The 26710-nt window shown below is 41.0% G+C and overlaps 1 protein-coding gene across 4 annotated transcripts in view; it reads right to left on the bottom strand.

Annotated features, from left to right (window-relative positions):
• ERCC6 (ERCC excision repair 6, chromatin remodeling factor) overlaps positions 1-26710 on the bottom strand; it is a 71294-nt gene that overhangs the window by 8456 nt on the left and 36128 nt on the right. For 2 of the 4 annotated variants that reach the window (XM_057734589.1, XM_057734590.1), the window contains exons 8-15: positions 20110-20245; positions 11784-11954; positions 11126-11302; positions 6550-6666; positions 5108-5203; positions 1667-1882; positions 746-856; positions 239-358 (exon numbers count right to left, since the gene is read on the bottom strand). In XM_057734589.1, coding sequence (XP_057590572.1) covers positions 239-358; positions 746-856; positions 1667-1882; positions 5108-5203; positions 6550-6666; positions 11126-11302; positions 11784-11954; positions 20110-20245 — 1144 coding nt within the window. The remainder of the gene's footprint in view (positions 1-238; positions 359-745; positions 857-1666; positions 1883-5107; positions 5204-6549; positions 6667-11125; positions 11303-11783; positions 11955-20109; positions 20246-26710) is intronic. The other 2 variants (XM_057734592.1, XM_057734591.1) reach the window with 2 other exon arrangements.

Raw genomic sequence — 26710 nt, 5'->3', positions numbered from 1 at the left:
GACTGAGCCAGCTCTACCTGAAAAACGATGTGTGTCCATCCCCTCACACATCTTCTCTTTACCCATGTCTAGTGTGGATGCTATGGAGAAACTGTGAAGACCCTTCCTCCAAGCCGAAGACAAGGCACCACCCAGACGGGAGCTATACGCTGAGGCTAACCTGGCACCAAAGGATACTCTATCGGCGAACCATCAGGTAGTAGGGCACCAGCACGCGCCTCTAAAACAATAAACAGACCTGTGTGTCTGTGCTTGGGTTCCAGTCGGGGTCATAGATGATGACTCGGTTTGCCCCCGTCAGGTTGACTCCTAGGCCGCCCACCCGAGTGGTCAGAAGAAACACAAATACGGATGTGTCCTAGAGGTAAGACACGTGACACTCAGTATGCACACAGAAGACTAGTTACAGCTCTTCACCTCTGCCTTTCCATGTTCTACACATGGGAGCCTGTTCCCAATACAAGCAGTGGGCTATGCCCTAGAGACCTCTGGTCAGTCAAGATCCCACCTCACAGCTCTTACTTCTAATATCAATTATATTAGCAATATTTAAAAGCTGGGTTTTCAAGAAGGAATACACATTCTCTGTTTAAATACACACACATCCCAATAATCCAGAAATGCACCAGGTTAAAAGCACCCGTTGCCCAATCCCAGATGCAGGCACTGTGGGTGCAGACCTCTCCTTCCTTCCCCGCTGCACAAAGTAGCACTATGTGACTTCACTGTTCTGTTCACTTGTTACCTCATTGTATCTTGTAATCAGTGGTTGTCTTGAAGCTATTGCAGTGGTACCATCCATCTTGAGATAGGAATACTCTTGGGCTCTAAGGAATACTTCAAGTATGTCCAACATCTGTTTGGGAGAAGGGGTGGAGGATGTAAGAGTTTAAAAATCAAATGTACAGGTACTTCCCTGGTGGCAAAGTGGTTAAGAATCCACCTGCCAATGCAGGGGACACGGGTTTGATCCCTAGTCGGGGAAGATCCCACATGCCGAGGAGCAACTAAGCCCAGGCATCACAACTACTGAGCCTGCACTTGGGAGCTCACGAGCCACAACTACTGAGCCTGCATGCCACAACTACTGAAGTCTGTGCACCTAGAGCCCATGCTCCACAACAAGAGAACCCACCAAAATGAGAAGCCCACACCTCAATGAAGAGTAGCCCTTGCTCACTGCAACTAGAGAAAGCCCGTGCACATCCAACACAGCCAATAAATAAATAAACAAATAAATTTTTTTAAAAAATCAAATACACCTCCAGCGAGTATTCCACATTTGTGTAAACAGAGTCAAACCTCCCCAAAAGGCTTACACTACAAGGGGCTTCTTGATTCGAGGTAAATAAATACAATTATTACAGGAGTATTTTGGTATTTCTGTACTGTTAATTCTTACACGTTTTGTAAAAAGCAGGGCATTTATTTGAGTTCAGACCCAAACTTGCCTGCACCCAAGAATCACATGGTAATAAACCTTTTTTAAAAAGCTAACTTCTGGGTACCAACTCTAGAGAAAGATCCATCTTCCAAAGAGCTTTGCAGACTGCCATTTCAGTTTCAGTGGGTGGATTTGCCTTTGAACTATATCCCAGTTTTTGAATTAATGGTTGTAAGTCATAAAGAACCAACTTGTTCCTTGCATGAGGTTTGCAATACTCACCTGCCTGGACTGAGAAAACAGCAACACTCGTTGGCCCTGCTTGTGCCATATTTTCAACAAGGACTCAACAACTATCATTTTCCCAGAACGTTTCCAGTATCCAAACTGATCTTCCTCTAGTTCCTCATGTGGAATACCCTTAAGATTCTTGGGGCCTCCAGAAAAGAGATCAGGGTGGTTGCAGATTTTTCTTAGGGCTATAAGTCCAGAGAATATCTATGGTACAAAAAAAATTGTGCACTCAGATCACCCCATGTAAGATAATATTCACTTGGGAAGGAAGGAAGGAGGCTGTTTGATATGTAATACAGATTAAGAAGTAATTCTTCATCAGCTTCTTAGTTTCATTCCTAATCACAGCATATTAGGAGCTGAAGAAATCAACCTTTACACATCTTCTTTTCCTGATAGAGCAAGTTCTCTAAAAACAAAAAAATCCTGTTGAATCAAACATACCTACTGGGGTCATATTCAATTGCTGACGATTTACTTTCCCACTAGAAAAAAAAAGGTTTGCAGTTCACAGTATATAAAAACTGACTCACCTTTTAAATATAAATAAGAAACATCACGCCCATCTAAAATTTAGGGAAATCTGTCACGTAACTTAGCAAATGCATTTAAATATCACTACAAGTTCCATAGTTTAATATGTGAGTCAGAGGTTAGAGTTCCATTTACCTTTACATGAGTTTATCAGAAAACATGCCCACATGGAAAATACATGGATGGGAATGACATGTGGAACGGTTCACGCAGCAGACGGGCTTAGGAGACCCTGAGTGAGAGAGCCCACCCGCCTGCCCCAGCAAGAGAGCCTCTTTCACAGCTTTCAGCCCGTGACTCAAGTCACACTCACCAGTATAAAAGCTCAAGCAGAAAAAGATAAATCGTAAATAAAGCCAATAATCAAAGGGTATGGTAGTTTGAACTAGTAACAGGTTAAATAAACAATAAATGATCTGAACAAAGCAGGAACGCTGTCAACACTCCCCAGAGTTATCTGTTACTCATCTTTCTTCCTTGAGATCTCTGCTGCCCACTACAGCAGTCACGAGCCACACGCGGCCACTGAGCACATGAAGCGTGGCTAGTCCAAACTGAGATGTGCTACCAATGTAAAATACCCAATTTTGAAGACTTAGTACAAAAAAGAGTAAAATACCTCAGTATTTTTAAAATTCTGATTACATATTAAAATGATATTTTAGATGCATCAGGTTAAATAAAATATATTATCAAAATTGATTTCACCTACCGTACGCTAACACATATATATGGAATCTGAAGAAATGGTACTGATGAACCCAGTGACAGGGCATGAGTGGAGATACAGAAGTAGAGAATGGACTTGAGGACACGGGGCTGGAGTGTGGGGCGAAGGGGAAGCTGGGACGAAGTGAGAGAGTAGCACAGACATATTTACACTACCAACTGTAAAACAGATAGCTAGTGGGAAGTTGCTGTATAACAAAAGGAAATCAACTTGATGATGGGAGATGCCGTAGAGAGCAAGGACAGGGAGCGGGGGAGGGAGTCGTGGGAGGGAGGGGATATGAGGATGTATGTATAAACACAGCTGATTCACTTTGGGGTACCTCAAAAACTGGTACAAGAGTGTAAAACAAATATATTCCAATAAAGAGCTTTAAAAAAAAATTGATTTCACCTGTTTTGCTTTTTAATCTTTCTAAACGTGACTACTAGAAAACTTAAAAATCACACATGTGGTTTGCGTTCTCTATCTACTGGACAGCGCTGATCTAGACCACCTAAGGCTTCACAACTTGGAGGCACAAGAAGACAGGTTAAGGGGAGATACAGAAGAGATGAATAAATGTGAATGATTTAAAAACCTCCTATAGATGCCAATGATAGAGGAAAAAAATTGTAAGAGTAGATATTACGGAACACAGGCAGCCTTGTCACCCACATTCATCTCTATCTGCCTCCACGTAGGAGACAGGAAAGTGTATTTCAGAACATCCCATGCTACTCGGCTATACCTCCAACAAGGATGGACAGGACCAAGGAAGTCTTATATGTCAAATAAATAAACTACAATTCACACTTCAAGATACTGAAGCACAAAGAAGCTGAAGAGTTTAAATGAAGCTTTTAACTAAAGCTCATGATAAACTTACTGCATGTGCTTAACACCTCACACCAATCAGAATGGTCACCATCAAAAAATCTAGAAACAATAAATGCTGGAGAGGGTGTGGAGAAAAGGGAATCCTCCTGCACTGTTGGTGGGAATGTAAGTTGGTACAGCCACTATGGACAACAGTATGGAGGTTCCTTAAAAAACTAAAAATAGAACTACCATATGACCCAGCAATCCCACTACTGGGCATATACCCTGAGAAAACCATAATCCAAAAAGAAACATGTATCACAAAGTTCACTGTAGCAGTATTTACAATAGCCAGGACATGGAAGCAACCTAAATGTGTATCAACAGATGAATGGATAAAGAAGATGTGGCACATATATACAATGGAATATTTCTCCGCCATAAAAAGGAATGAAATTGAGTTATTTGTAGTGAGGTGGATAGACCTAGAGACGGTCATACAGAGTGAAGTAAGCCAGAAAGAGAAAAACAAATACCGTACGCTAACTCATATATTTGGAATCTAAAAAAATGGTAAAGGTGAACCCAGTGACAGGGCAAGAATAAAGATGCAGATGTAGAGAATGGACTTGAGGACATGGGGCTGAGGAGCGAGGGGGCAAAGGGGAAGCTGGGATGAAGTGAGAGAGTAGCACTGACATATATACACTACCAAATGTAAAACACATAGCTAGTGGGAAGCTGCTGCATAACACAGGGAGATCAACTCGATGATGGGTGATGACAGAGGGGTGGGATAGGGAAGGTGGGAAGGAGTCATGCGAGGGAGGGGATATGGAGATATACGTATAAATACAGCTGATTCACTTTGTTGTACAGCAAAAACTGGCACAACAGTGTAAAGCAATTATATTCCAATAAAGAGCTTAAAAAAAAGAGAGAGATTTACTCACATATATTACTGAGTATGGCCAATAACTAAAATGTTATTACCTATACAAAAAAGTATAATAGGAATTCTTCCTCTGTGCACCCCAGCAGGCCGGGGCTGCTTCTGACGTTCTACACAGCATCAGCAATCCCTGAAGGACCCACCGTTACAGACCCTGCTGTCTAGTGCACTCTTCCACCGGACCACACAGTGCTGGGCTCAAGTGTAATAGTGCCGCAGTACAGATAAAAAGGGAGCGTGCTCACACTGTGTGTTCCCTTACTTCTGTAAGGGCTTCAAATGAAGTGAAGGTTCACACCCAGATGTTTTCAAGAGGGTAATAACAGCAAATCCCTGACCAGTACTAGCTTCCTTTCCTCCCCCACTTTCCTTGGTCCACAATTCTTTCTCCAGCTTCTCTTATTTGGCTGACCTGCATCTCTCCATTGAGCATTCTGTAAACTTCTTTGGAATCAATGAAATTTTGGTAGACTTTATGTTGCTCATCTGTAAGACGGCAAAATAAGACCTAGGGGGAGAATCAAAACAGAGTTGAAAAAAAATTTTTAACAACAAAATAACTAAAATATCAACAAAATTTACTCGTCAAAAAAGCACAATATATGTAATTTTCGGTGTACTTCTTACTAAAAACAAAACAAACAAAAAAACAGCTTTCACATCTCAAAGCTGAACAAAGAACAGTTCTCTCCTCTCAACAGCCCCCTCCATTTCTGTCATCCAACCACCTTTTCATCCCCATGCCACTGGGTCCCCACCCCACAATCCTGGGAGGCCCTGAAGCCTGGCTTCCTGCTGAAGGGGACGTCCAGGACCAGGTGCACAGCCCTTCCTCCATCCCAGCCTCCAAGTGCTCAGACCATCTCAGCTCACATGCCCCTCACTCACACTTCACTTCTGTAAACCTGACCAGGGACCTTAACCTTTCCTGGAGTTCTAAGCCATCCACAAGTTTACCAGACGCGTCTCTGACAACAACCCCTACCCGGCCAGCCCAACTGCAGCTACTCCTCCATGCCACCACGTTCCTGACTTTCTGCTTCTCAACCCTGCTCTCTTTTTCCAAGACCACCACACCATCTCACGGCCTGTGTTCCTCGGCTAGTCGCAAACCCATGGTGTTTTCCTTTGGCTACCCCTTTGCCACCCACTGCATCTGCCCGGTAAACTTCCGAATGAAGAAGAACTCAACCACCTGCCTTCTCTACTCCTTTCTGCTAAGCAGGGAGCACCACTGGAGACAGCCCCACCCAGGCGGCATTCTAGAGAGGATCCCCAGCTCAGCACCTGCTCACACCCAGATGGCCGGGACAACACGCCTCACCCTCCCCAAGCCACCCACTCACCACCTCTGTCTCAACCTTTACTTAAAAACAATGAACAAAAACAAAACAAACAAAACAGAAACTGAAGCTATCAAGCCTGATTTCTTAATCTTTACTCTGTAAAATGTATCTGCTTTTTCATCTGCCACACCTGGTTGTTTTCCTTTATTCTCAGACCAACAGGCCCTTGCATGGAACCCAGGACAACCCTTCCGTCTTTGTACCAGATCTGAAAACCCACTCATCTTCCCAGGTCAGTGCTCCATGCCTTAGATGCTCCAAAAACTAAGGGGGAAAACTTCCTGAAAGGATGTGCACGATGACCACCTCCACTTCCCCGCCTTCCAGTCACTCCTGAGCCCAGAAGGCTCACCTGTCATAGGCAGGTGTATACAGCTGTACACCAGCCTGCCCCACAGCACCCGCGACCACACCCGTTAGCCGCACTGATTCTGTATGTGAAAAGCAGCGTGAATGACAGATATACCCGCGCTTTAGGAATGTTTCGATAATTTCTGGATTTACAAACCTGTTCGTTTTTATCTGGCAAAGAAAGGCTCATTCTGACATCCGACTTCATTCTCCGCAGTAGGTATGGGTTTATGGTATCTCGTAGGACACATGCACACTTATAAGCAGTTTTAACCTTTAATAAGAGAAAAGGGGAAATAATTACTTTATGTCTCAGGAATGTATTTGTTCTTACCTCTCTACTGATTCCAATGCTTAAAAAAATTTTCTTTAAAAGAATGGCCAATGGTTATACAAAATTGTTGGAAATGGTAGGAAAATGGTTTGGAAAAATTTAAGTTCCATAAACTCCAGGATGCGGTAGCTTTCATAATAAGATCATCAAGTAAAAAAAAAAAAAAAAAAACTTCGCATAAACCAAAATGTACAAAAGAACAACTGGTAATTCTGTGCCCTATTCCACCTCTCTTTAATTATTATTATATAGTTAAATCCTAAAGTAGAGATTAATTCAGTGCTTCACCCCCTCTAGGGAAAAAACTGCTTTCAAACAAATCTCAGTTTATAATCTCGTACTCTCCAAAGGCCACAAAGGATCTGCTATTCCACAAGACTGAAGATCAAACGCTAACTCGGGGGAAACGCCGTGGCAAGGGGAACGGCAGATAATAAGCAGAGAGTAAGTTCAGGAAAAGCCCTGTGATCCCAGAAATGAAAGGTCACTCCAGACTGAAGTGGAGCATATGGCTCTGTAATGGGGCATGGCCACATGAGATGGCATTAACTGTCCGCAGAAAAACAAAGACCCACGGTGCAGGAAGCCACTCCCTCTGCAATTCACTTAAAGGCAAACAAAGAATTCAATAAATTATTGATATTTTTTAAAAAAATCTAAATAGGCTTAACAACCTAGTAAATACTATTCAATGGAACAAGAAAATTTCCAACCAAAGCTTAAATTTAAGAAAGTTATCAGCAAAATGAATAATAAAAAGGGCTTGACCATAATACAGAAAAACTCATGTTAAAAAAATGAACATGGTAAAAAAAGAAATACTTCAAAAGACCCTAAGAATACCACGCTCAAGTCTGTATACATGTATGTCATGTATGTGTGTATATCTTGTATGTATAACTATAAAAACAGTTTTCCTTGGACCAGTAGACAATAACAAAGAAATTCCATTAATCAACAACTGTTAGTCACAGGTAACCCTGTAAATGTATCATTCAGATACTGATAAAAATTACCTTAAGATCGGGTACATTTTACGGTTTGTAATGCAGAGATAATTAAACTTCAAAAGTTAACAAGACATTGCAGTCCTACCAAGGAAGCAGGCACATTATCTAAAATCTTCCTAAAAATGCACACAGCATGTTGAGCACACCTGCCCACATGCTCTCGTCTGCCCCCGTCTCTCTCCAGAAGAACGAGGGAGATGCTGATGGCGCTGGAAACCCAGGGCGGGGCTGCTGAGTGGCCGGGCAGCTCACCCTCTCCTGCCTGTCCACCCTTCTGGGAAGTTCTTACCCCTCTCCTGTTCTGGCCCACTTGTGGTGAACGCGCAAGGGTCGGAGCTCAGGGGGCTGGGGACAGATCTGTTTTTCACACCCAACTCTCCCCAGAGGAAGATTTTAAGTTCTAAACTGGGGTGGGGACGTGAGAGCAGGGAAGACCAAGAACCCCATTTTAGCCTTGACGTCATGCCACAGTCTCCAGTCCAACTTTGCCAGGGAATCCAGTGCTTCAGGCAATACAGCCAATTCTATGCTGAATTCCCATTTGCTTCCTGCGTCTCTCTCAGAGTAAACACATGCGGTGGGGATCCAACTCTGTTCCTGCTCCCACCCGCCCAGCGCTATGGAAAATGGGCACCTCGCTGAGCTTGCCCATGCTTCCTTCCTACTCCTGGCGAGGCAGAGTGATAACTACTCCCCAGTTCTGCCTCTTCCAGAGCCCAGTGACCTTCGACAAGTCACCAAACGCTGAGTCTCAATAGCCTTGAGCATGAAATGAGGAGGTTCAACTAGTTGATTCCTTGGGTTCTTTTCAGTTCTAAAATCCCCTGCACAAGCTTAATGTACAAATCCAAGAGGCAGTCCATGTTCGGGGCAGTTAATGTTCTTCCCCCTCAGCCCTCTCAGCCTTTTAGGTCCTCATCATCCTTCACCCAGGAAGGCTGCCTTGACTCCCACAAGCTCTGCTATTGGATATCTGCCCTGATCATAGTGGTCACCACCCTGTACTGTGATGACCTGTTTATTTACCACTTTCCCCCTGCACGCTCTCCACTAGACCAGGAATACTATTCAAGGGAAGGGTCTGATTGTCAGCTGTTTCCCATCATTTTAGCCCCGGCCTGACACACAAGGTATCTGCTGACAGACTATCTTCTTGGGATTCATGACAACTCTGGACTTAAAAAGGAGCAAAAAAAAGCAACACCTCTGCTCCCAAGCACCTTACAGTCTAAAAAGGGAAAAAAGATAAGTGCACAAACTTCTGAAACAAGGATTTCAAGGAAGAAACAGACCATATTTGCACCATCTCAAAGTATCCCCCCCCCATAAATGACTTATTAATTATAAAGGAGAAGTGGTAACTTCAAAGCGTTTAGAAATCTGACACACACCCCCTTACCCAAGTAAGTAATCAGACCACCACCAATAAAGGGATAAACCAACAGCATGTGCCTCCAGATACGAGCGAAGCGCTGAGAAAGACAGGTCACTTCTGTGGTATTCCTGCCAAAAATGCATAACCTGATTCCAATCAAGAAGAATGGAAGACAAACCCAAGGCAGACACATTCTACGAAATAAAAGGCCTGTAGTCTTCAAAAATGTCAAGTCCCGAAGGCAAAAGAAAGATTGGAGGAAATGCTTCAGATTAAAGGAGACTAAAAGAGACATGGAAATTACTGGAACAACTGGCACAATGTGAATGACAGATTAGATAACACTTACATCGATGTTACATTTCCTCCTAACTTTGATGTTTACACTATGGTTGTGAAGACAACGTCCCTGTTCTTAGGAAATACACAGTGAAGGATTTGGAGGAAAGGGGTAGCACGTCTGCAACACAGATGATTCAGAGAAAAAAAAAGGATAAATTTCTGTGTGTGTGTGTATATATGTATATGTGTATGTATATATATAATATATATCTCTATATATATTATTTACATGTGTATATATATTATATATATATACAGAGAGAGAGAGCAGAGGGAGGGAAGGAAAGATAAAGCAAATATGGCAAAATGTTAGCAAAATGCTAACCATTAGGGAATCTGAGTGAAGCGTGTATAGCAGGTCTTTACAATTCTTGCAACTTTCTGTTAAGTTTGAAATTATTTCAAAACAAAAAGTTAAAAAAAATAACAGGGTACATGCAAGAAAACGGGGATTCAGTGGAGGAAGAGAGCTCTTGAGAAAGTTATTTAAAAATCAAAAATCATTCAATCTCAAAATTTTATTAAAATGGTTTTTGACAGTCCTCTAATTTTAAAGGTCTAAAATTCTTTTTCTAGTTAAATATTTCAAAATATGTGGCCATCTCTTTCGGTGGCAGGCTTTATTTCTGGCTCAGCCGTAACCTGGCAGGTGCAGGCCCCCGCCTGAGGGCTGTGCAAAGACCATGTCTCTCACCAAAGCTGGCGACTGACCCCAAATGCCACAAACTGCCCTCCAGCTGGCCTCGCCTCCTGATGTTCCTGTCTGTGACAACCCCACTCTACCAGTCACCCCAGGCCTGAAACCTCAAGGGTCAGCTGCAGCAAGCCTACCCCCCACACACATAACCTCCTCTGTCTTATCATCTTATCTTTATCTCCATATCTTGTTTCTTCTGCCTAGAAAATGCCACTTGGGGCGCGTGCTCTCAACCTTCTTTCTCAGGACCACCACCCACATCCAGGTCCAGGCTCTCATCACCCTAACCCCCAACGATTCCTGCAGGTCCCTCAACGCCAACCTCCCTCCCACAACTACCTGCGGCCTGAGTCACCTTCCGAAAACAGCCCGCTCCCAGCCTCCTGCTCAAACACCTGCAGTGGCTCTTCCCTGCCTAAGCACTTCTGCCTCCCTTCAAGGCTCCCATTGCCAGCACCCACAGCTTTCCTCCAACCCCCCAACCCCCGCCAAGCATCTCTAGTCCAGTCAAGCACGTCTCTTCAATGCCTTCAATGCCTGTGGCTACACAGAGTGGCTGCATTCGTTCTGTGGCTCTAACCTAGAATGCCCCACTCTTCCCAGCCTGTTTTCCCAGAATCAAGTTAAAGGATTATATGTCTTGTTAAGTCTTCCCTGATTTCCCCTTTTCTAAGCTTTTACACTACTTCATAAGATGCATTACCCCAATTTGCACTATTATATGCTGTCCAGAACTGATTTACTCTTGTTTCATAACTTCTGACTGCTCTTGAATATTTCACACGATTTTTTAAAAACTCATCTGGAAAACTGGGTGCTATCAAGCAAAAATAATTTTATGATTTTTATCAGATACCAATTTATAAGCTTGGCCATTTCCCTTACACACTGAATGACTTGGCTACAAAGTACAGTATTTAGTAGGAACATTCTCAATATTAAAATGCCAGAAGTATTACCTGCCTGATACATTACCTGTACTGGGGAAGCATTTGAATACCCCCCCATGGTGATGGGAACTGAAAACTGCTCCATAAACACGGGCAATGTGCCCAACTTTCCCGGGAAGATGAAGTCAAAGAGCGACCACAGCTCTCGCAGGTTATTCTGCATCGGTGAGCCAGACAGGATGATACGATGTGGCGTGCGGAACTGTGGTGGAAAGAAAGGACTTTTCTGTTAAATTCACCTTTTACCAGAGGATCACCAACCCTACCCCAAAACACTCCCACGCAATCCTGTTATTTAACACAACTCATATCATTTTGGTCTCCTCTAAAACATAGACATTTTATGCAACTTTAATTCTTCAATTACACACAGATAAAATACACACACACAGAGGAATTTTTCTTATTATTCAAGCTGAAGACTAGGGACTACAGTTGGATTTGGTTACGTTCTAACAACTGATCCCTACAAGAGACATTAAGTAATGCGAACAATTAGAATTTTAGAAAGTATGATTAAGTGCAAGAAGAAAAAATGTTCTGCATTAATGCAAAATGTGTATTTTAAATTCCTGATGCGAAGCACAAGGAAAGATTCAATAAGTGTGTTACTAAAAGCAGAGAGTTTATTCTCAATTAAATATTATCCACCTGGAAACCCCCCTTGTTATAAGAAGTCACACCTGTTTGCAAGCAAGGGTGACAGCAGCATTTGGATTCCGAATTTTGTGTCCTTCGTCCAAGATCACGTAGTGCCAGTCGTGCCTGCTGATATCATCTTGCATCAGTCGAGTGTAGGAATAAGAAGTGATCAAAATCCCATGACAATGAGCAATATCTTGAATTAGTTTCTCCTAAAATGATGACAAAATGGTAAAGCCAGTTTTAAATAAGAAGTTAAATGAGCAAGGCTCGTAAACCTTTCAAGGACTTCCCTGGTGGTCCAGTAGTTAAGACGCCATGCTTCCAATGTAAGGAGCGCAGGTTCAATCCCTGGTTGGAGAACTAAAGTCCACGTAGTATGGTGCAAAAAAAAAAAAAAAAATCAACCTTTCAATCATGATGTAATCTAAGGCACTTTATAAATATGTATACAAACATAATATATACAATGTAATTATACATTATCAGCAGTGGAAGTTTATGTTTCATTAATCTGTAAGTCGCAAACACCGACTAATATATCCACTGTGGTGGGGGAGGAGGGCTCATAAGAAGACCAGAAAAAGGTATAACATGTAAATACCCAATTTTTATTTTTCCAAAACATCTTTTGTGTCAATCTTTGTTAAACTTAAAACAACAAGGTTGATGGAAAATGATTTTTTTTTTAAGCAAAAGAAAATGCGAGAAAAGCCAAGGAGATAAGAAAGCAAATCCAGGATCTCTAATGACATACAACATGAATTCAAGAAGGGCAGAGTACAGAGGATATAAAGGAAGTGATTTTTTAAAATGATAGAAAAAAATTCTGAGGAGAGACTGGAGTCCATAGAGCAAAACACTCTACAGAGTGCCAGACAGACACACTGAAAAAGTCACACACCTGGCTGTATACCTACTAGATGTCTCAATTCCAAAGTAAAAGGAAAATAAGAGAAAATGCTGTAGCTTCTAGTCAGAACAAAGCAGATGAAAAAGATTCCCTCCAAAGGAAAAAGACTACCTGTGGTGGGTTATCTTTTCTGCAACACTAAAAATGTCAGAAAGCTAAGGGTAAATCTTTCCATAATTCTAGGGGGAAAGCAAAGTCCCTAGAATTCTGATCCAAATTAGCAGTCATGTTTGACAGAAACAATAAGTAAATTCCACCTTTAGACAGGCAAGGATAGAAAATAAACCAGTAAGAGGTGGCCTAGGAACAGCATGCTGCACCCAGCCGATGCAGGGTGCCATCACTAAAAGAATGCGGCCCCTTTTCCTGCTGGGAGAAGAAAGGTGCTCGGGACCCCACACCCTTCACAAGAGCAGACAGCAGAGCTCTCCACCCGATGCTCATCACAGACGGAGTGTTCACAGCAACTCTGAGAGAGGACAGCGGTCCTTACTGACCCCCAACTTACAGATGAGAAGACTGTTTAGAGATAGTAAATAATATTATCAGGTCACACAGCTGGTAAGTGGTGGTAGGATCTGAGTGTAGAAAAGCGGCCAACTCCAAAGCTCATATTAACTAAATATTAAGCAACACTGCCTCTTACTTTACTATAAAAGAAACCATTTTTAAGGGAAGATACATGTAATATACCTACCATCCTTAAATTATCAAAACAATAATTAAGTAAATATTAAAACATTATTTTCAACACTAATGAAACTGTTATGAAAGGATCTAAAATATAAAAAGGGATCTATTTTTGCGTTATTATAATTCCAGTTTCATTAAAGAAAACCGAGAGAGAGAACAGGGGAAAATAAGAGTGTATTAAAAATCCCACCTTACCAAGGGTAGAATGGGGCACAGGTGATAAATACTGTTCAATTCTTTATCATGGGAGAAAAATAGGTTGAAACACATTTGTAAAAAATGTAAGCCCTTTTACTGATTAATAGTTGCTACTTCAGCATAAATTCTGGAAAAGAAACAGACTGTAGAACTATCAAACCACTATCAGGGAAAAAAATAATAGGAAATAGAAAAAGAATTAAGAAAATATAAAAAGGAGAAAATACAATAAACAGAAAATAAGACAGCTGGTTTCAGACCTAACATTTATGTCGGGGTCTCCACGTGACAGTGGGCTGTCAGCAGTGACCCTTTCCACTAGGAAAGTATGACCAAAACCTAGCCTTGTGTTTAAGAGGTGAGACCCAAACTAGATTGGTGCTGAGAGTTAAAAGTATGGGACTATTAAAGATATACCAAGGAAATGCAAACAAAAACAGGGCAGGATCAGAAATTCAAATATCAGACAACAAGAAGTGAACAGAAAGAGAAGGGCTCTTTTGTATTTTAAGGAGACAACACGCTTGAGAAAAGAGCCGGGCATTCGCCTGCCTGCCCGGAGCGCTGTACCAGAACCGAAGGCACAGCCCTCAGAGCTGTGCTGGCAAAGTGGCACATCATGTAATCATAATCATACAAACTTTATAAAATTCAACATCTTCAAAAATGATATTATCTTAAAAAACAAGGGTTAACTTTCTTTTAATTCAATGGAGTATGAAAGGGTGTTAACGGCCAGGAAAATTTCGAAAGAGGAAAAGAGAGAAACTTTTCTCATGTCATAATACACTCAAAACTTCAGAACTCAGAGCTCTAAGACATGGCACTGGTAAAGGTCTGACAGGTGAGAGCTGTATTATTAATATGACTACTGTTTTGCCATCTTCTTACTCATGATTTTCAGTGCCTACACGATACTACATTGACGGCCACACCTGATTTAACCATTTCCTGACTTTTTTTTTTTTAACCTTATGATGAAGGCAGCACTAAATACCTCAGGGCTCACAGCCTTACAAACACACACACAGACTCTCCCACGCCTCGCCTCTACCCGCTTCTCCCTGACTATACTGCTGTGCCACTGCCACCACCCTGCCACGGTGGCTAGTGTCCAGTGAAGAAGAGCAGGCTGTCCAGAGATGCCCTGCTCCACCCTGAACTCAGCCCACCAGTCCTGAGACTTTCAGAAGCCAGAGCTGATTGCAATCGCTCCTCCTCAGCTGAACTTTCCACTGAGATTCTGGGCAGGCAGCTATCCCAACTCTATCCCCATCTCTCCCTCCTCCTGGGAGAGTAGTGGCCGCCAGAAGTCATGAAGCAGGCAGGACGTGGGATGACAGCAAACTGACACAGAGAAATGCCCCGTGCTCTGCGATACTCCAGGCATGGAGCTACACGTGCAGAGAGAAATGGAAGAGGAAAACAACGACAACTGTTTGGGGCCTGAAATACAGAAGAAGTGAAATTACCTCTTCTCATTTATAAAATGTCCACTGGATCACAGCCAAACCCTGCCCATGTGGGTCCACTTGCTCATGACCCTGAACTCCTAACTGCTGGATGCACTGACTCACCAGTCATACCCCCAGCCTCCGAGGAACACCACCGGGAACAGGATTTTGGACAACACTTTACCACAGTTACACAAACGAGATGCCATGCCTCTCAAATACATACCACCGGAGTGATGTTTAGCTTCTTTGGGATGTTTAAGAATTGAAGTTTATTTGGAAAATTCTGTAACGTTAGCTATAGAAATACAAAATTTCTACCATATTTAAAAAAGACGTATGATGATGACTAAGAATCAAAGATGCTTTCTTACTCTTTTATAAAAAGAGTAAGAAAAAATTTTAATGCCCGCACTGAAAATATAACCTCCACTTAGCCACTGGGTAAAAACACATCGAAGACTGTTTTTACCTGATTCAATCTCAGAATTCTATAACTGCCTAGACCGAAGTTTCAATAATGGTGAATTCCTGAATATTATGGACGTCTCTATCCAAACACTTAAGACAAATCATCTCGGGCGGTTTCAAATTAAAAGCTTGTAAAATATGTAACCTCTCCTAGTTTTTGCAATTAATAGGGTACATCTGCAATTAGCCTGACTTACTGAATGCAGTGCTGTTGTCATTAAAAGATGTCTGTGAAAGTGCTGCTGTTATTATGGAGGCTCAGGAGACCAATCCCTCCTAGAGGGCAAACAGTGGACTGGTAGAAAACAACAGCCATAAATCACACTGTCAGGCAGCGGGGAGAGCTGAGTGGAGCACAGGCACATGAAGGCCATTCATGGTAAACACAGCACGGCAGCTTCCCAGGCAGGATTTACTGCACCTGTAATTAATTAAAATTTCCTTCAAGCTAAATCTTTAATAAACAAGGATTTGTGCTGACAATGAAGGAAAAAAGGGCTCCAGCAACATAATTTCACAATATCCCTCACAGAACAAGCAGAGCATCTATCATTTCTTGTATCAGGTGTGTACACCATCTCGAATGTTAATAGGAATTACATCACTTTGCGTTATAATTTGTGTATGTGGAATGGGTCTGAAATATTTAGGATGCCTGAGGGACCATGTGGCCCTTTTTTACTTTTGTTATGTTTTTACTTGACTCCCTTTCAGCTTTTTAAAAAGCCAAGTCTTTTCATGCTAGTGTTTCAGAAGATGGGGCTTTTTAAAGAACATGTGATGGTAGTTGCATCAGATGGCTATGTTTTTGTGTGGTCTGTTCTTCAGTCACCCCTTGCATTTCCCAAAAAGAACTTTAACATTCTGTTCCACTGAATGTACCTAGACATGAAGGGAGAAGATCTAGATGTGAACGACCATGACTATTTTTTATAAAGCAGGTGTGAACCTTCTATCTCAAATGTATTTATATTAAATCAATCACAAATGTCAGAGCATCTTTTCTCAAGTACTGAGATGAAGATGTGTACCACATTCTTCATTTCTAATAGTAGGAATTACCTAAGTAAACATTATATGTTGGGGACCACACTAAGTTTATTTGCACACATGTTAACCCAACAAATTCCACCCCAAATTACCAAAAGTTACCAATTTTCAGATCAAACTAGACTCAAAGAAGCTAAGTGACTTGCCTCAGGTCACAAAGCTATAAAATGGCAGATCCAAGATTCAAACCCTGGTCTGGTAATTATAAAATCTATGCCTTTAAATCTTTATGCCATTGTTGCATTTCCTAATCCTATGCCTCTAAATACCACGAATGGATCAAAATGATAAATTTCTTTGAATTATCAAAACTATTCCACAGAATTACTATATCCTACAAAGCAGGGAAAGGTGGAGAGCTATAAAGTGACAACCACTTCAGAATATAAGCAAGAAATTTCTCATTACACATCTTCCAACAAATTGAAAAAAGGGTCCTTAATAATTAAATAAACTTTACAACACAGTGCTAAAGATGCCACCACTGTTGTGAGTTATGGGATAAGTATTACAAAACTGCCTTCTTTTACTATCTTTTCATATATTTTCTTTCCCCAAGAAAATGGTTAGCTTTTCAAGGTCAATTAAAAATATCATATCCATTTTTTGGAACCCTAATAGCATCAAATACCTGCAATATTGTGTGTATAGTTATTCAGCAAATAAATATTCATCAACTTACATATCAAGTTTCTCTCCATTAGAAAAAAAGGATCATAAAACATAATGAGAAAAGGAAAATCTTAGATTCCTAGTAAATGAGATTTCAACTGACCATTAAAGGAGATTCAGAGCCCGAAAATGTCTTTATCTGATTTGATGATTTGGTTGAAAATATTATCCACATATTTTTTTTTGCATGGTTGCTGGGTCTGCATTTGATAATTCAAAATTATGCTGTCAACCAAAGAGAATATTAACAAATATAATATAGGATCACATGGTGAGAGAGGTGGGACGCTAAAAGGCAATTTAGGGAAGAAAAATGATCGATGAGCTCAATTTAGAAACTTTGATCATTTGATATCTGTTCTCTAAATGAACAACTTCCAAAATTTTCAGTTTTACATCTTACCAGCTACAACAAATCATTAGAAACTTAAAAATAATCTATTTGAATGATAAACAGAATAATTCTGGCATTATTACACATTTAAGTTCTCCAAATAGAAATTCTCTTCTCTTCCCTATTTTCTCCAGCACTGGATGTCTCTATACCAGAGCATCGCTTTTTCATTAGACAGGACAGCCAGTGGGCACAGAAAATTCCCCCATTGAAAAAAGAAATTTCAGCCTTTAAGGATGGAAAGGAAGTTAGACATTAGATGCTGGCTTAGAGGACAGACCTGCACTGACAGAATATCTGAAATGTGATCAAGAAATATAAACCCTATTGCAATCTAACACACACCCGTAAGCCAACGGGTGTGCATGGGGTGGTAACAAAGATCTGTACACACAAATACAAAAGGAAGAAGCAAAGGGATAAAATGCCACTCAGTGTTTTAATCCAGAAGCCAGAGTTCCGATCTTGCAAGTGTTATAACAAGGCCTGTGCAGAGGAATTAACACATTTTCAATGTCATCACAAATAATAAACTGATATTAATAATAAACTGTGTTTCTAAGTGGAGAGTATGGTTTGAAAGATGCAAAAGAACATCTTTTCGATCTTTTGCATAACAGCTTATATCTTTAGATATCTGAGATACTTTATAATGGAAAAGGAACTGTCCGAAGAGTTAAGTGTCAGAGTCAAAACACAAGTCTACTGCTTTTCCTCAGAAGTTAAATAAGAAACTCCAAGTTAAAGTTCTTGGTAAACCATTAAGTACTAAAAAAAATTATGAACAATCATATGTATGCATGTCTGTGCATAACCAGACATCTTCGAAGGTATAAATCACTGTAAACAAAAGTGAAATAATCTCTTCTTTAAGGTTTTGTTTGCCCTCTAAGCAAGTTAAAGAAGCAAGTCTCACCAACAGAGACACTGACAAACGTCAATTCTATTTCCATTCATAAGTCTACGTGTTTCATCTACATGAAAGTTGTCCTTCAGGCTATAATAACAGAGGAAATGCAAGTGAGTTAGATACGATGACGATGTGAAAGAAAAGAAAATAAAAAGATAAAGCGGAACATATGAAAGCTTTGCCTTTTAAAGACATTCATCAACTAATGAATTCTAGTACCAGATTTTGCAATACAAAACATTATGAAATGTCAATAGACAATGAAAGTGAACAAAGCAATCAAAAATGTTTTACGAGGATGATGACAAGGATAGTTATATAACAATTTAGTTTGACTAGAAAAACAATCTAAACTGTTATTTTCATGCTGCTAAAAAACAAAAACAAAAACCAAAACAAACAAACAGTGTTTTTGTTTTTTGATTGCGGCATTTACACCACTTCAATAATTATTTCAACTCATTTGTTTTCCATTTATCACCTAAAATTCAGGGCAAAGTCAGCAGGTTTTTAACAATAGCTAGTGAAAGCAACATTCCATCTCACCAAACTTGAACTACAAAATTACAGATGCTCCTGATTCACCTCTATCAAAAGTTCTGCTTACTCATGATCAAGAACAAAATGGGAGTTTGGAGGAAGGGGGTACTGGCAGAATTACAAAGATACTGGAGTTCAGCGGCTCACATGTATTTAACTCAGCAAGGCAAACACTCAGCAGCTCTTTCAGCGGTCACTGCTCTCAAGGGGGCACCGAGACCTCACTCAAGAACTCTGAAACTCAGGACAGAGAGAACTCATAACAAACTGCCACTTCTTGTCTACAGAGTAACCTGCAAACCCACTGTGAAAATGTGTAATTACTAACTATTCTGCTATAGGGCACTTGGGATACAAAAATGATGAAGACACAGTCTCCACCCTGCAGAGCTTACAGTCTAGATGGTAGACAAAGATAGGAATTAACAAAGGATAATACAACCTATCTATGCTACCCACAGGAGAACAGATGATAAACCTCTTTTTTTGGACAATGTGGTTAACACTACAAGAAAGTGAGGAAATGCAACAAAGTACAGTGATTATACTTATATGGTAATCAAGGATTCAGAGAACAAAAAGCAACTTAACTTAAAAGCAAGTTAAAAGGTGACAACTTACAAAATTCTCAAGATGGCAGGCTCTTCTCCCTCATTAAAAACATTTTAAAAGCATGTTAAATGCATTTACCAATTAAGAGTTATTATATTACATTTTGTACCTACTTTCCTAAAACTGTTTACAGCCACTAACGCCCCAAATCCAGCCAGTTTAACTGCTGCACGCAAGCCCCCCAATTTCTGGTCCCACTCAAGGTATCAGGCTTGCGTTTCACTGGACAAGAACATGTCTTGTCACCACCATGGACGGTTAGAATTATAAAACCTACATTTGTAATTGTTTGGAAAATACAGGGCTCTAAATTAAATCAATAACAATAAGTTTAAATGCATGAAAAGAAACACAGGAACATACACTTGAGAAATAAATGCATCCAGGCAAAAACAATTACGTACAATGGAGGGCTGTAAAACAAAATAAGCAAAAAGATGCTGAAGTATTGTAATGTTACCTTTTTGTGGGTAAAGGACCCAGTTTCGTGCAGAATTGCCACTCTGAATGGAGGCCACCACGTGTGAAATTCCCTCACCCACTGATGCATCACCGTCGTTGGACAGACAATTAGAGTCGGACCCAACCCCTCGAACCTGCACCCAAAACATCCAAGAAGAGACAACCATGAATGACAGCGTTTGGATGATCAACTGCCAAAAAACAAAAAAAGATACAAACAAATACTTAATAGCTCAAAAAAGAAAATCCTAGTTTTGGAAATTTACTGATATTTTCTTTAAAGAAAAAGCTACTGAGGATAAAACCCAGCTAGTGAAATCCCTACCAACCCATTCATCAATCAGTGGGTGCAGGTATTAAGAGGAAACACCAGCTAATACATTAAAAGATAATGTCTATTGTAAAGTAAAAGAAAATCAAACAAAAATCACCTAACAAAAATACTTCTCTCTTCTATTCCAGATTAGGGAAGCCACTGCATGGTATATCTTAACCTAAGTGAACGTAAGAGTATCTTCAATTGGCCTGAAGCTTTATAGTCTACCAAGAGTTTTCACCCACAGGATTTCAATCAATCTCACAGCCCGGGGAAGCAAGCAGGACAGAAATCCTGCAGTGCTTAGGGCCACTGAAGGCTGGTGTACCCAAGGCGCCACGTGACCAGGACACGGAGCAACGCCTCGAGTAGGTCTCCTGATTGCTGCAGTCTGCTCTTTCCCTTCGTCGTGCTGCTCACTTCTCCACATGACAAAAAACCAGTGGCTGAGCATCAAGTGACTGTTTCTCCCAGAAAGCCCCGGCCAATGGAGTGCAAGCTGAGCAGTTCTTGCGGAAAGCAGCTGAGCACTACGTAGCAAGAGCCTTAAGGGTCACGTGTTGACCAAGTGATCCCAAGACAAACATTTGTGTACCAGGATACACACTGTGGCATTATCTGTACTGTGGAAAAAGAGGGTGCTACCTGAACATCTGTAAATAAGAGCAGGGTTGAATACACCATCCTATTTCTTTACTACAGCACAGGCTAGTGGTTAGGAGCACTGCCTAGGTCTGAATCCCAGCTCTGCACACACTAACTGAACCTCAGTTTCTCATCTTAAAATGGGAACAATAATAATAGTGATCATACAGGTTATATGAAGACTAAATTAATATCTATAATGCAATACCATATAACCATTAAAATCATCTCTGAAGAATATTTAAAACCTGGAAAATGCTCACAAGTCGTTTAGAAAACCAAATTATTTATGGAATCACCCCAATTCACTTACACACAAGGAGCCAAGAAGCTGGTCGTGGCCACTATCTCCACATCCATCTCTCCCCTCTCCTTCCGAACAGAACAGTTTTGTGCAGGTATCCCCTCTTCCTTTCCAGACATGTACCCAATGGGACTCTGACTGCTGCCTGGCTATGGCGAAGAGGGGCGGGGCCAGAATCATAGTCACCTGCGACCTGTCAGCACACAGTATTCCCCTGGCAACACCAGTCCACTGAGGGGCCTGGGAAGACTGGCTCGCTCATGGTAAGGAAGGACTTACAAAATCTAGGTCGGGAAGAGTTTCCTCTCTTGGTCTCTCCTGCTCCATGTGAACAAGGAAATACAGTGCAAGGAGATCTTATGACCACAAGGAGAAGTGGCCTCAGGAGAACCCAGGCCCCTGATGACATCATTGGGCTGCTTTTGATCATGCTGTGTCCACAACCTGGCCCCTCTGCAGGTTTCTAGGGGCATCACACATTATATGAACATTTAACCCAATTTGAGGCCAGTATTTTTTTACTTGCAGTCAAAATATCCTGACCCATTGTACAGCATAGGCACCTGACTGAATTGGTACCATCCTGCCTTCCTTCCCTCCTGTTACCATGGAACAGGTGTGCCTTTTGTCTGAGCCCATACCCCCGCTACATCAATGCTCCTACTACTGGAGCTGCTGCATCTTCAGTCCCGCTGGGAGATGGGTGTCAGTCGGTGCATAAAATGAAAACTAAGCAAAAGTTAAACTAACTATGGGAATCTCTTCAACACTAGACTCACGCTCATCTTATGCTGCCAGAGGCGACCAGGAGCCAAGACTGACACAGGACCCTGGAGCCCCGCCTGGCCTACCTCTCACTCATCCTGGAACAGAGTCAGTGGCAATTTTTAAACTGTCATCCTCCACCTCTACCTTTTTCTGCCCAATAGGATGCTGAATATCGGAAGCTAGATCCACAGCACACACTTTCCCCATGCGATCTCACGAACTCCCACAGTTTCAATTACTCTCTCTACACCGGTCATGCGAATCTAGATCTCCAGTCCCAATCTCTTTCCTGAACTCCAAAGTACCACATGCCTGGATGGCCAACTGCCGGCTGATCTCTCCACTCAGATGTCCCCACGACAACACGTCATCCTCTCCCCACCTGGCCCTCCTCCCATGTTTCCTAACCCACTGGAAGAACAGTCATACATTCTGCAGGTACTCCAGCTGGAAATTCAGGCCTCTGCCCCGCTCCTGTTCTCCATCGTATCTGACCTGCACTGAGTTCACGTCACATCTACCTCCTAAATCCCTCTCAAAGTCACCCTGTCTCTCCATCTACACTGTTAATACTCCACTTCTGGCCACCATCCTCTCTTAACCTGGGTTATGCACCTTCTAGCACAATCATTTCAAGAAAACAAAATCTGAATGCCTCATCCCTTTGCTTAAGAGCCTTTTCATGTCTGTCCCCTGCTCTCGAGACAATTCAAACCCCTCACCCTGGAGCATGGGACGATGAGGATCTGACCTCTTCCCAGCTCTTCAGCCTCGCCTCTCTCAGGGCCCCCACCCTGATACTGGCCCCCGCGGTTCAGCACTCCCCCTGCCAGCATCATCTTTAGTTCCCACAAAGTGTATACTCCTCTGATTCTCAGCCTTTGTCTTGTCCCTTCTTTACCGCTTATCCTAGCCACCCTCTACCTGTCCCTCAGCCCTCAGCTTCTTCCCTTCCCTGTCCCTTTCTCTCCAGGTACATTAAGGACCTTTCCTTGGTGCACCCACACCAGTTAGGACCCCACATTAACCCTGTCATAACACATATCACCGTGTGTGTGTGTGTGTGTGTGTGTGTGTGCGCGCGCGCGCGCGTGCGCGCACACACGTACACATGCGCTACATCCTTCCTAAGCTCCTTCAGGGTAGAGGGACAGCCTCTTCTTCAAACCATCTCAATGTCTAGACCACAGAGGTAAGGAATGAATACTGGCTTTATTAAATGAAAACTTTTTAAAGGTTGGAAGAAATTACTCAGAAATGTCAAGAGATTATTTCTGAGTTACGGGATCGTGGGTGATTTTTATTTTCTTGCTAGAGTTCAATAAATGATTCCTGAACTTAAAATTTTTTTGGCAAACTAGAGTAAACCACACAGTGCTTGATATATTAAAAATAATCTGCACAACTGAAAAATGGCTTGTAGTTCTAGCAGAAAAACAAGCCACAACCTAAATGAGGCTTACCCTTATTCTCCAATGTAACAAAACGCCTCCACCCACTTCTAAATCCTCCCAACCTCCAGCTATAGTCACTGTCCCTGCCCCTCTGTGCTGCAGAATGGGTTCAGCCTGCAAGAAGCCAGGAGCTGACAGTTCCTGAAGAATTCCCAAGCCGTGCTCTGCCCCTCCCCAAGGCAGGCACCCCCCTCAAACGCCCTGGGGAGAGCATGACTCAGCCCTGGCCCTTTCCATGATGATATTCCTTTCTAAGAGGATTAAACACACCAACTTCTTTATATCCTCCAAGGGGAATTAAAAAGAGTTATCAATACGCACTTAGCAGGGATTAGGAAACAACCAATCAAAACCTATCTAAAATATTTAAAAACAAACTCACTTTCAAATAAACATAAATACGTACATATGCTTTTGTAGGTTACATGGCATTTTTGCTCTTCTTACAACATGCTCTCTGCCAACTGCTACATTGTCATTTAAGGCCAGTATTTTATTCTGGCTGAACATCTATCTGGCATTATCATGCCCTTTAATTTCTGCCATTCTGTCTATTAGAAGACTACAGAGGTTTTCACACTGAGGGGGAATCTAGGAGCAGACCTAGATTGTTCCTGAACCACAGAAGGGGCAATCAAACCCATTAACAGTCACGTCAACTGCACCATCCTTCTCCAACCCTCATTTCCAGTGAGATGAGCTTAAAGGAAAAACGAAATGGCTAAATGTACTAGAGTGATTAGCATCAATTACCAAACTGGCTACAATTCCTTTCATCTTTGATTATCATTGATTACCTAATGAGTTTACGACAAGCCAATAGCTCCATGGTAAAACATTTCAACCTGCAGGATGGAAATCTGCCATTCACAGCCTTGAACTTACCAGGAATTACAAAGTAAAAATATTTACCTTTGAAAGTTTATTAACTTTTTCAGGCCATTTATTTGTAATTAGGAATTTCCTAAGTGATATCCAAGACTTCGAAGTATTTACTAAAGTTTGAAAGGTAAATAATTTATTTCCTCTCCATCATAAAATTCAGGGGAGCCTATCATTATAATACGAATGGCAAAGTGAAAAGAAGTTAGTGTATACATTATGAACTGGGAATACAACACCAGTATGGATTTTTATTAACCACATGTAAATATGCTTTTCCCTCTTTTTTAAAAACACACATACAAAACACATTAAAGAAGCAAAAATAAAAAACTTCTTTTACCATGAAGTTCCTTCTTGGTAACCTAGAGACTTCCATGGTTTCAGGGATCGTTGACCTTAAAATTACAACACTAAGACCATCTCAAATTAGGGCCCCCAAATCTACAGCTTGCAAGAGTTCAGAGGAAATGTACACAGCCCACAAAGCAATGCTGGCTCACACAGAACTTCGTTTGACTGTTCATCTGGCTATTTTTCTTTAGGACATAAACACAGAGGAGGATTCCGAGTTCATCTCGTTTCAGAGGAGGACATATTACAAAATTGTGAGAAAAATGTTATACAATTTGCTCTGGCACATGCACGTGGAAGGGACAAAGCTGCTCCGTACACCTCTATTCATAAAGAGCCCAGTTGTTTGGCTGATGTATAACTGCATTCTGGGAAGCCACTTCTACCAATACTATTTTAATAAAGACGATCTGGGCTATAATCCAACATGCCGCACTACTTCATTATGGAAAAGAGGAGACGCGCATTGATAGTTAATTGATTACAGCTGCTGCTCATTATTAGCCCTCACTTCACTCCTAGTAGGATTGTCACCACTCGAGAGAGCATGTTTTAATTTTTCGATCAAAACTATACTGCAGGGATGACTTTAGGTTTCCTGAGCCCAGCGTATTAGACTCCACACAAGTTTCATGGTAATAGGAAGGGAAGAGAAGAAAAGAGATGGGAAAGAAGAAAATCCCAGAAATCATTTAAGGAAAGAAAGACAGTCCTAGCAACTATCTGGGGCAGCTTGCGACATTCTAGTTATCAAAAACAAAAACAAAAACAAAACAAAGACAAAAAACAAGAGATGCAGAGCCAAGCCAACCAAAGAGCTTATTCAGAACAAAGAAAACCTTTTTTAAATGGTAAACTAATGACATACATAGACAAGAAAATACTAAATGCCCATTTTCAACTTTGACTTTTCCACTGGAGTGGAATGTTTTCACATGGAATGTAACAGAATTCCAATATCTGAAGAAAAAACTCTGCTTCAACACAACTTCCTTGTAATAACAGAACATTTAGTATTTAAAAATCTCCAAATACATTTTTCCCTTTCTACAGCTATATAAGTATTTCTAAAATATTCTAAAACTTCAAGTACTGCTCATGGTAAATGCTGATCTGCTAAATTAATGAAAAGAGTAAGGATTAAAAACAAAGCAATAAACTATGAAGATAATTTAAAAAAAAGTTCTTTACTCAATAGTTTACGGTTTGTTTTTGGCTCTCTACTAAACATTTCTCTGATGATGAACCAGAGTGTAGGAGAGTAACTTTCTGCTGTTGCTGCCTTCAGGCACATTGACACTGTTTTAAAGGGGTCACCAAATCACATCTTATGAGTGCCTGAGGTTTCTATGACATAAGCATCTGGTAACTATCTTGCTGCTACTCATTAGGTAAGCCTACTGGAATCCAAGGAGCTCTTGGATTATCTGGGTTCAAGATTAAATATTCCACATAATTTACCTAGCATTATTTTTACCAATACTGATTTACATAAAAAGTCAATTAACAGCTTAAATATGGAAATACTCACTGGATTTCAAGATAAACTATTTCAGTCCTACTACACAGAACACAGTTTAAATGCTTATTCTTTCAGAATATTAAAGTTTTAATAGTTTATTTAAATTCCTAAAGAAAATAAAAATTACAACCTAAAAATAGTTTTCTACCATTTTACAGTCACTTAGATTTTGGCTTTAGAATTTATATAAAATTCTTAAAGACTGGGAGACGGAGTAGAAAGCATAGTGAGCAGACAAGTACATAACTTCATTAAAGAAAAAAAGCACTATCTATAAAAGCTATCACGCGTAATGATTATAAAAGAAATTCTCCAAAGCTTCAACTTTCCCCCTGAATAGACTTTGTACTTACT

Source organism: Hippopotamus amphibius, chromosome 5, assembly GCF_030028045.1.
Source record: "Hippopotamus amphibius kiboko isolate mHipAmp2 chromosome 5, mHipAmp2.hap2, whole genome shotgun sequence".
NCBI classification, from domain to species: Eukaryota; Metazoa; Chordata; class Mammalia; order Artiodactyla; family Hippopotamidae; genus Hippopotamus; species Hippopotamus amphibius.
The sequence above is the reverse complement of the archived record's forward strand: the minus strand, read 5'-3'. Positions and strand labels throughout refer to the sequence as shown.